Consider the following 11,330-nt stretch of genomic DNA (forward strand, 5'->3'; position numbering starts at 1 on the left):
AAGACGATTGACGCCAGGCGGCAGCCGGTCATAAAATCCAATAGAATAGAATAGATTTATTTTCAAAATTGGATACAAGGTATCACTTATTGACGTCACATAACTTAAATCTAATTATAACTACTACCGCTTCCAAAGCGCATGTGTAGAAGAAGCGGCGGAACAAACTACACTGCAGCATTTTCATAGGACGTCAATTTACAAATATAGATCTCTTAAATCTAAATCGTGGACGAATGCACATTGTCTACATTAAAAAACATGTATGAATGTAGAACTGATTATGTCAATACGAATATTTCGTCAAATAAAATAAATATAAAATAAAATATGTACATACTGTACAAATTATGTCAAGATCATGTCAAAAATACTCAAAAATAAATGTAATGAACAGTCAGGTGAAAAAAAGAGATTAGGTCCGTCGCAAAAGGGCGAGCAGAGCCTGTGCAAAGTGAATGAGAGTTGCTGTGCCAAGGGCGGGCACTTCTAACGAAGCGAGACCCCACAAGCTATTCGCGGTTCAATAGATAATAACTTTGAATATTTTACAAAGGTAGAAAGGTAGTAAAAAAACGTCGTTGGAATGAATATACCTCTGAAGCCCTTGCTTGAGGGCAACTTGAGGCTAATGTTCGAATGTATAACTGATATCCACGACCGTAATAAGTTTGAAAAAAGAAAAATTTCAATATGTACTTCCGATGTTAGTGTACTAAAAAAAATATTTCTCATAAAACGTACTAGCTCAAATAGGCTGTAAGCATAAAATATTTAGAATTATTTTAAGGGCTTTGAGGCATTGTTAAAAATGATAACAAATTTTATATAATGAAGTAGTTTCTAAATTGATGGCACAACGAAAATGGCGGAAAGATGATGGCGTCCATTTTTTTTTCTGTATCATACAAAGAAACATATATTGGTCTCTTTTTCTCTTATTGCATACTCCATTAAACCTAGGCACGCGTAGTGATCAATATGTCCACGTGATCTGTCTGTCGTCAGTCGACTCACGTAATTGCAAATGCAAAATGTCGAGGACGGAAACGTTTGTGTTACTATGAAATCATAATATTTTGTTGTTTAATGTGTAGATTTATAGTTTTGAAATGCCTGCATCAATTGGTGTTAATTTACGTGTAACTGGCCATTGTAGCCAAGGCGGGAGAAAGTATATGGAAGACTTGTTTTCTGTTGCTTATCAACAAACGGAAGATGAGAGGGACTTGGAGTACGCTTTCTTTGGGATTTATGATGGACACGGTGGAAGCGAAGCAGCAGCATTTGCTAAGGAGCACTTGATGGATTCAATAGTGAAGCAAAGACAGTTTTGGTCTGATAATGACGAGGACGTGCTGAAAGCTATTCGGAATGGTTACATGTTGACCCATTTGAACATGTGGAAAGAACTAGGTAAATAGTCTGTATTTTTGTGCTTTACAATTTCCGAAATGGATCGTAAATATCAACATATATGTTGGTTTCCCAAGGAAACTTGCAAGTGATTGTAAATGTTTCACACGACCTTGTTAGTCGTTCGTTATTTTTTTCTTGAGTGATTTGACATTGAGGCAATATAAGTTTTTCTAGACGCCCAAATTAGTTTTTGTTCTTGGTAGGTGGCAAATTGACAGCATAAGCATAATTTTGCACGAACCCCTTTGGCTTTTGGCAAAGTGAAAGCAGTTCTGCTGGTTTCAGGTTATAAGTTCAAGTTTCCTCTTACCTAACTACATACAGCCGCTTCTTTAATATGGGCCTTGTGGTCAATTTTTGATCAACAGATGTTCTGAACGCAATAAGCTCACTATATGTATATATACCTCAAATTAACACAGTTTGAGGAAAATATTATTTGAAAAACTAAGTTGTAATTCAGGGTAAATTGACTATAATGAAGAGCACTAAGTATTTATTCCTTTTCTGTTTTATTAAAAATTATTCCATTTACCTGTAGGTATCTTCTAAATAGGAATATTTTGTATTGGACTGTCATGAAGCCTTAGCCTCCCCTGACATTTAGATTACCAAGACATACAATATTCTTATCATGCTCTTTTAACATCTACTAACCTACTGGTCTGTCTGCATAAATGTTTGGAGCTCTCTTAAGCACTGAAAAATCTTTGTTATAAAACAAATCAGTCAATTCCATCACAATTTCGCGATTCTAATTTTAAATTTGTTTTGTATGTTGACTTTTTTTTGCTATATATTCATCAATCTCATGTATTTATTTTTATGAAATCAGGGTGATTAAATCTAGGAAATTGTGACCCATGTTATTTGCAGAAAAAATATACTGTGCTAATAATATTGTAAATGTGAAAGTAGGTCTGTTTGTTACCTCTTCAGAGTTATCTTCTGCACAAATCTTGTAATTTTTGTATTGGATAATGATAGTCTAGAGAAGGTCATAGGGTACCTTTTTTTTTGGTATAAACTATAGATTCCATGGGATCTGTGAAAAATCTGTATTCTTTAAATAGAAACCAGTATTTCAAACCTACATTTCCTTTTAGAAAAATGGCCAAAGACAGTGACTGGTTTGCCCAGTACCGCTGGCACTACGGCGAGTGTAGCATTCATACGCAGAGGCAAGATATATGTTGGGCATGTCGGGGACTCTGCCATTGTACTTGGTTACCAAAAGGATGGTTAGTATTTCATTTTATATCAGTAAGTAATGTAACTTAGAAACACTAAAAGGGTAATAAGACCTAGACCAATTATTATTATTTTTTTATTTAAAAAAAATAATTAAATTTACTATTTATAAAAGCATGAAGAGAGTTATGAAATTAAATAAAAAAAGTATGCCAGTGATCATGGCAAGTGGAAAGATGTAGTCTCTGCCTACTCTTCTAGGAAAGAGGCATGATATAATAATGTATGTAACTTACAGTTTATTTGCATCATTTTGGGTCAGTTAGCATTACCCCAGCCCCCTCCAGAAAGGATATAGGGTGATTGCGCTGGTTTTCGTCCAATTAGCGGAGTTGCTAGCTTTCAGACGTAAAAATAATATGATAAAGTATCCTAATTAAAATAGCTCATATTTGTTTATATACCTCATATAGTCTATTTTTGATAAAAATTAAGAAACTTTTCATTATAACTACATTGTTTTTTATATAAATAATTTTCAAATTCAAAATTTTTTATTCATTATTATAGGATACTATTATATCGCTTAATAATTGTCGTATGGTTTAACAACTTGGTTGACGTCAAATAAATTACTTAAAAACTAAGTTTACTGCCGCTTCCAAGGCGTCAGTGCAGAAGAAGCGGTAACAAACTGCACTGCAGCATTTTCTTCAACGACGTCAACTTCACAATATTAATATTAATTAAATGTTAAATGGCAGATTTCACTAGTTTTCGTCCAAAAAAGTTTGGTTTTCGCCCTGGTGTGATCTAGTTTCCGTCCAGTATGTAAAAAAGAGTAAAAGTGCAATGTTAAATAAAAACTGTTTTCTTAATCTTTTATTTAATCAACAAAAATATTAATTTTTCAGCAGTAGATTTCCTGTTTTTTTTATTTACCCGAATCCATCTATAACAATTAATTTCATAGTTTAGTACCTACTAGAAAAACCTGTACGAATTAACAAGAAAATGTGTTAGAAGTAGATTCCACACTATTATGGACGAAAACTAATACAAAAAAAATTGCTGTTTAGTTTTCGTCCATGCCATTTAAACATTTTTTTAAACAAGCAATACCGAGAAATTATTGGACGTTAACTAAATATCTTGTCAAATAGCCAATAAAGTTCATATCTTAAGAAAACACATATTTTTTTATAGGTCTGAAAAAGTAAAATGAACATTCCAAATATTTAGCTTGCTGTTTTAGTTTCCGTCCACGTGGACGGATACCAAATAATTGGTAAAATAGGCATGTCAGTATTCGTCCGCAAACTTTTACTAAGATTACTACAAAAACATTGTAAAATAACCTAAACATAATGTTAGGTATATTCTTAAATATCCTTACATGCCAAAATACTACTCAATCTATGTGAAATAGTCACAAAACCCACCACGGAGTGTTCCTGCACCAGCTATTTTTTTTGTATCGGCAATGACGTCTACAAAACACGAACACATGCCGGTCACTGAGTTTAATTTTTTCGAAGTTTTCACTTGACAAATTGGACTTTGTGGTTGTTAGAACTGTTGCTTAAGTATGAAGGATCGTGACAAGATGCAACATGCGCGCATAGGTGTGTTTATATTCCTTTTATATGCGTTTAGAAGTTAAATGGAAGAAAAGTAGAACTGGACGCCAAACCGACGCAATTACCCTATTTATATCCATCATTTAAATGACGAATATAGTACAGCTTTTTTAGTATGCTACTCAACATAGTCCAAATCATGATTAGCGATAAATTTGTATAAGAAAAATTTATGTAAAGCAAATTGAAAAAGATATGTATGAAGGTTTGTAAAATAATTTGTGTGACAAAAAATTAAAAATCAGACTTTAGTATACCTAAGTAAATTTCACAAGTATGGGTATTAAAAATTTAAAATTCCTTGAATTTTATCATTTATTTTCTTCCAGGCTCTGAAGAATGGGCCGCTAAGCCTCTAACATCAGACCACAAACCAGAATCTACAGCAGAAATAGAAAGAATTCAACGATGTGGGGGTAAAGTCATATCAAAGGCGGGTGTGCCTCGGGTTGTATGGAACAGACCGCGGATAGGCCACAAGGGGCCTATAAAGAAGAACACGCCAATGGATGAGATACCTTTCTTGGCTGTGGCCAGGTCGTTGGGTGATCTTTGGAGCTACAACCCAAATAATGACGAGTTTATTGTCAGCCCAGATCCAGATGTTGGTGTTCTGACAATTGACCCGACGAAATTTAGGTGAGATTACATTGAATTTCAAAAGCTTGTTGGTTTTGGGTACTCTGACCATACCTTTTGCTAAAATGTTTCAGATTTGATCAAGGTACGTTCGTCTAGGTCTTCCCATTCCAACAGGACCATTCACACTTCCTTTGTATCCTTTATCATGCTGTTTCTTCTCCTGTCACTCAATTTTACACCTATCTATGCACCGCCAAGTGAGCCTTTTTGGACAACTTCTGACTGCTCATAAAGGCATGCAATGCTCCATTCACCATGTTCCCGGCATAAACTCTTCTTTCAATATCACTATCACACTTTCCATCTGCTGTAAACTTTGAACCTAGGTATATTGTTTCACTTAACCTATAATCTTATAAAAATACGAACTGCAGATAGGCCTTGGCCTCATTCTTATTCCATTCTTGTTCAATATTTAAATCAAAGACAATAACTATATTGGGGAAATAAATTTTTGTTTTCAGTCAGAATAATAACCCACAAATGGGTTTTTGCATCCAAAAGTCATTTTAAAAATATTTCATAGCTTTTCACTCTGTTATATATGATAATCTAAAGAAAAAATGTGACTAATTTTAGATTGGTAAATTATTTTCGGCACTGCCTCTGCTGTTTAATCTGTATTCTATTGTATAAAATCTAATTTCCAGGTGTCTAATATTCGGGACAGATGGCCTATGGAACATGATATCTCCGGAAGGTGCAGTGAGTCTTGTGCAAGCAACTGAGCGTCATAATGAAGCTGCATTAGTAGGGGGCAACAGCAGTCAGCCCAGGGACTGGCTGAACCCTTCAAAGAGTTTGGTTGATCATGCATTGGAGAGGTTTGTATTAAATGTTTTTTTTATTACCTTATTATTATTTATTTTATGTGCAATAATAAAGTGAGCACATAAAATAATGTATGATAAATAGGTTGACAAGCATTCTATACATGTTTTACCTGTACTAAGACAGGATTTCTTGAAATGCCTACAGGAATGGGCATCTGGGAATTTGTGTGTGAATATTAGCATGGTGTAAAAATTGTGGCTTTAAGCTTAGTTGAAAATGTTTTAAATTTACTGTTTTCTTTCCTTAGGTGGTCAAATACGCGAATGCGTGCAGACAACACTTCAGTAGTGACTCTCATGCTGGACCCTCCCGGACCTCCTCGGGCTACAGTATTGCGCTCCAGAACTGCATCCCACAAGCCTCAGTCCTCTGTCAGCCCCGCCCCACTACCGGCCGCCCCCAAGATTGAGGAAACAAAGCAGGAGACTACTGAAGCAGAAAGTCAAAAAGTCCCGCAAAACGGCTTGACTATCATGACTCGCTACTCTGATGTCGATAGACCCACACCTTCAGCCGATACACCAGAACGGGCGCCGCTCCCGCCTTGTGCGACGCTCGATGGCAGATTATCTGTCGCCCCTCAAGAGGAGACTACGAAGGGAACGGAGGAATCTGCCGATAGTGACACAATAACAACCTATGGCAATCCCGCCGAGTCTTACTTCATGGCGCGTCTTCTTAATCGCACGCGCGTCGTGAACACGCTCGCCGACGTCTACGAGGAAATAGCTAGCAATCCCGAAACAGCGCACGAGTCCTCACCTCCGCCGGTCACCGTCGTGCCGGACGTCGCCGGGGACTCCGCGGCTGAGCTCACCCACACGTCCGACATCGCCGCCGGGCCCGGGGCCGGCGGAGACGCGGCCGCCGGTGCTGGCGACGACGCGGCGGCCGGGCCCGACGACGGCGGCATTCAGATCAACGAGGTGTCCTCCAGCTCGCCGACCGACGCGCCGCCGCGGCCCCGGGGGCGGCGTCCTCGCGGGGACGTGCGGAAAGACGTCGCCGCGACCAACGACCGCGTGCTGCGCTCCCATCACGAGGAGACCCAGCAGCGGCCGCACACGCGGCAGGCGACCCGCGGCCGGCCCGCCGCGCCCGCGCTCGACCGCGTCGTTATCCTCAGCCGCCGCGCGCCATCGCTGTCGCCGTCCGCCGCGGGCGCCGAGCCCCGCCCCGCGCCGCGCCGCGCGCCGCACGCCGAGCCGCCGCCCGCGCCCAGCCTCGACGACGGGCGGCGGGGGCGCGGCGCGCGGCGGCGGGTGTTCCCCGCGCCCCCGCCCGCGCCCGCCGCCGCGCTCGCGCAGAAGGTGACGCGCGGCTTCAGCGCCCGGGACGAGCGGCCGCGCGCGGGAAACTCGGCGCGCGCCCCGGGGCCGGCGCGGGGCTCCCCGGCGGCGCGCCCCGCCCGCGCTGAGCGCTGCAAGGAGAACCTGGCGCGGGCGCGCGCTCGGCGCGACGAGCACGAGGTGCACTCGACGACGGCGGAGGCGTGCGCGGCGCCCCCGGAGCGGCCGCGCGCGCTGCGCTCGCGCAACGGCGCCGCCTCCCCGCCCCGCCCGCCGGCCGCCAAGCGCGCGCGCAGCTCGTCGCCCAGCAAGCCGCCGCCCGAGCGCCTGTCGCGCGCGCTGGGCAAGCGCGCGTCGGGCCCGTGGGCGCCGGCGCTGGCGCTGCGCAACCGCCTGCGCCGCCGCCTCGCCAAGTAGCGGCCTCTAGTTAAGTAGTGTAATTGTGGTTACCTGTGAGCGTGCGGGGACAACGGTGCCTTCTAGTACTGCCAAAGTACTGTTTGACGTTTCATATTTTATCGGTCCGAGTCGTGCGCGAGATCCAAAGATGACCGCGTTGTGTACGGTTAAATTCTATTGTTGATTTTTTGTTTGTGTCGCCCGCTCCGACCCCGACATAGAGTTAAGTAGATTCCCTTTAGTTTTCTGACTGCATGTAGACCTCCTTTAATAATGTTTTTATATCTGATATAGAATATGTATATCTTTACGCGTCCGTTCCGGGCCGCGGTCCGATATAAACAATAGTACAAATGGTATATTGTATATTTAACGAGTAAGTTTAACATGTGGACCAGGCAGATTAAATAAGCCCTATAGATATTTATTTAACTATACTTATAGCTATTATCTTATTGCATTTAACTTTAGACAGATATGAAAATGTAATTTTCACTAATATGGAATCCAGAGGCTACAGATAGCGACTTTCATATATATTTTTCTTATGATATAAAATACAAATTTTACAGTTTATAGTGACTTGTAAGAATTGAGATCTTGTTACAACAATCTTTATTAGGGATTAATTGCGGATACTTTTACCAAGAGTGCTTTTCTCAAAAACCTTAAATTAAGAGTGCTAAATATAGTTTTATATTATGAATATACTGTACAGAAACATTTTGAATAGGATTCACCAAAACTGTCTTTAAAAGTTGTGCAAAATTTATTAGAAATAGAAATAAAGAGTTATTCTTTTTGGAAAAGAATTATTTATACTTCCTCAAAGCTTTATTGGATATTGTGTAAAATATAAATATTGACCGAAATACATATTTAGTTTATGGCACAAAAACTGTTGGCATATCTATCAGTTTGTATATTTTCATGTCTCGAAGCAGAGGACCTGTAACTTTTTGTAACTTAGACAATGTTATGTTTTGTATTTTCTTCCTATTTCGCTATTCGTAGCGATAAATGACGCCTTGAATTATGTTTTATTAATGTGATTATGAAACCATTGATTTAAAAAACCAAATGAAAGGTTAGCCCAGTTGCAATTGTTAAATAAATAGGGACTGGACCCACTTGGTTGTGTTGTTTTTATACACTTTTTTAAGCATCATCAATACCTGCATCTTTTAATACCTTAGTCTCATTTTTGCGTGTTCTCAGTAGCACCTTCCGCCACTATACTATAGGGCCTGGGGTTTTCTGCTGATTATCAATTTAAAGTTGATTGTAAAATAAGAAGTTATTGTTTTTAAATTGTACCCCATATTAGAGTTTTAATTTACTTAACTTTCAACTAAATAATCATCACGTGCCACTACATATTATAAAGCAACTCTATTTTTTGTATATATGCCCTAATCTCGAAAAGTTGTGGACGGATTTTGTTCCTTTCAGAAAGACCGTTTTCGGAGGAAGGTAAAATTTAACCTATATAGATATAAATCTATAAATGTTACCCGTGCGAAGACGGGGCGGGTTGCTAGTATATTATAAAATCCAAGTGAGGTCCATCCCATTATCTGTAAAGTTTAAAAAGTGAAACACGTGAATAAACAAATATTCACATATAAGTACCTAAGAATGGACTGAAGATATAGTAATGATAGCGTTATCAGTCCGATGTACATAATGTACATGTCCTAACAGGACATAAATATATAATAATGTGCCTCGTTTGTTACCGAAAACATAGGTAGTGTTCTTTGATAAATGAGAAATGTATTTTTTATCAAAAAATAAAATAAAATTTATCGCATTGTAATTAAGCTGTAAAAGAGTTAATATAAATTGTTAATTATAAAATTGAAAATTCTGTCATTTATATCTGGAGTAATATTGATTGGCGCGGGCTTTTTGTCGTTTGTTTTTTTTAGAACGACCATGGGAATAATAATATACTTATTTGTTTTTTTTTTTGTATTTTCCTAAAAATGGAACTCAGAATGACAGTGAATACGCATAAGTTTATTGTTGCATTAAGTCTCGTTTGAAGTTCGTTAAATGTTGACTAAAAAAACGGAATTTTTTGCCATGGTTTTATTTTGGAGAAGTATTACAATCGCTAAGCGATGGCGTGATATTGACATACACTTCATAATTATTATATCCCAGCAGATGACAAATAATTCGTTTCTTTGCTATATAAATGCATTATCAAGCATTAGGAAAGATCAATTTTATGCTCAAAATGATAAAAAGATGAATTTATGCATCTAACGGGTAAAATAATTGTGTTCAGTGTTATGGTGCGTTAATTTTTATCTAATTACTGGTAACCAGATATAAGTGGTAGGTATTTTTTGAGTGGGATGTTTATAATATCAAGAGGGTAATGTTGCCTTGAGATCGCGTAAGGGACGCGGCGAAGACGAGATGCTAAACAAATTTATAACTATACATATTAATTTTAAAGTAAAGGATTATTGTAGATTTTATTTTTTGATTTAAATAAAGTTTGTATGAAATATAATGATGTTTTTACTCACGAACCACCTCGGGATCGACCTGTAGGTCTGATGTTGATACTGATACATCTATATTTCTATACTAGCAATACTAGTAGGGGTGCTGATTTTGTTTGTTAGGACTAACCTTCTAAAATACTGAACTGTTCATGAAAATTCTTTCACCATTTAAAAAGTAAATTTTCGCTGATAGAAGTTATATATGTATGTATGTATCATGGGTGAAGCCTTGGTGCGCCGTTTGATAAAGAGAACTGCTCTAACGATTTTTGTGTTTTAAAAGAAACTTATTTTAACACCAAAAAGTGCCATTGGCATCTTGGTCAATTTTTCTATATGTAGACGCAGAATATGACCATGGCGTTCAAAGGGTTAAATAAATTACAAAGTAAAAAAAAAATAGTAATAAGTAGGTACTCCATTTTCCCATGGATGTCGTTAAGGGCTTATGAACTTGGGATTCCGCTTGTGGGCGATTGGCTAGCAACCTGTTACTATTTGAATTTAATTCCAACATGAAGCCAAACAATTGGACTGTTGGTCTCGAAAACCCTGAAAGGCCTTGTCTGTACCCTGTCTACCCCGCAATGGATATGAAAAATAAATGCACCGATGCATCGCATGGAAGCAATGTGCCCAGGACGCAGCGTTTCCCTGTGGTCTGAACGATGTGCGTGTGTATGAGTGCCACTCGGAAAAAGCAAAAAAAATGGAAGACGGTCCAGTCTACGAATCTATTTAGTATGTAGGTAGGCAGTGAATATTGTTTTAATAACATAAGCATTTTAGTACCTTTAATTTAACATTAGTATTTTTTATTCAAAATTACGAAAACGAAACACCTTAACCCTTCACTGCGCGTCCCTTCGACCCCCATTGTTTGAACACAGGTAAACTTTTTTTAACACGCGGCCAGTCATTGAATGCGGAAGCTATCGCGATGCGCAGCCCCCCGACATGAATGGGCCCCCAAACCGACCAATTCTATCAGCACCCTGCTTTCTACTGTTGTGTACAGTGAACGTGTACTATTTCAACTCAGCTAGGTTATAATTACGCGCGATCTAGCAGGCGTCCTGCGCGCTCCAGCCGGTGGTAGCTAGTCGGCTCAGTTACGCCACGATCGTAGTAAGTGTAGCATCAATGTTTATTTATATTATCAGTGACAATAACGTGTTAATTTTACGTAAAAATTATTGACAATTGAGTTGGTAGTGAAAAATATAGAAGTGAGTGGCAATTTTTTAAATTATGACTTGAAAAAGCGCGGCTGTGACGCGAAAAAACGCGGGAATCCATAGTGCAGTGCGTTTTGTATATCGATCGCCAAATGCAGTTGCATCGCATTGGCGCATTGGAGATAATGTCATTATTCGGTTGTTTACTTCACCCAG

The 11,330-nt window shown here is 39.2% G+C and overlaps 1 protein-coding gene across 1 annotated transcript; it reads left to right on the forward strand.

Moving 5' to 3' along the window:
- Positions 1-962: 962 nt before the first annotated feature.
- Positions 963-9,941, forward strand: LOC106129852 (serine/arginine repetitive matrix protein 1). Its single transcript, XM_060950610.1, has 5 exons — positions 963-1,416; positions 2,526-2,660; positions 4,580-4,889; positions 5,543-5,716; positions 5,974-9,941. The coding sequence occupies exons 1-5, from the start codon at positions 1,113-1,115 to the stop codon at positions 7,430-7,432; spliced, it is 2,382 nt and encodes a 793-aa protein (XP_060806593.1). The 5' UTR covers positions 963-1,112; the 3' UTR covers positions 7,433-9,941.
- Positions 9,942-11,330: the final 1,389 nt, after the last annotated feature.

The sequence above is a fragment of the Amyelois transitella genome, chromosome 22 (genome assembly GCF_032362555.1).
Source record: "Amyelois transitella isolate CPQ chromosome 22, ilAmyTran1.1, whole genome shotgun sequence".
NCBI lineage: Eukaryota > Metazoa > Arthropoda > Insecta > Lepidoptera > Pyralidae > Amyelois > Amyelois transitella.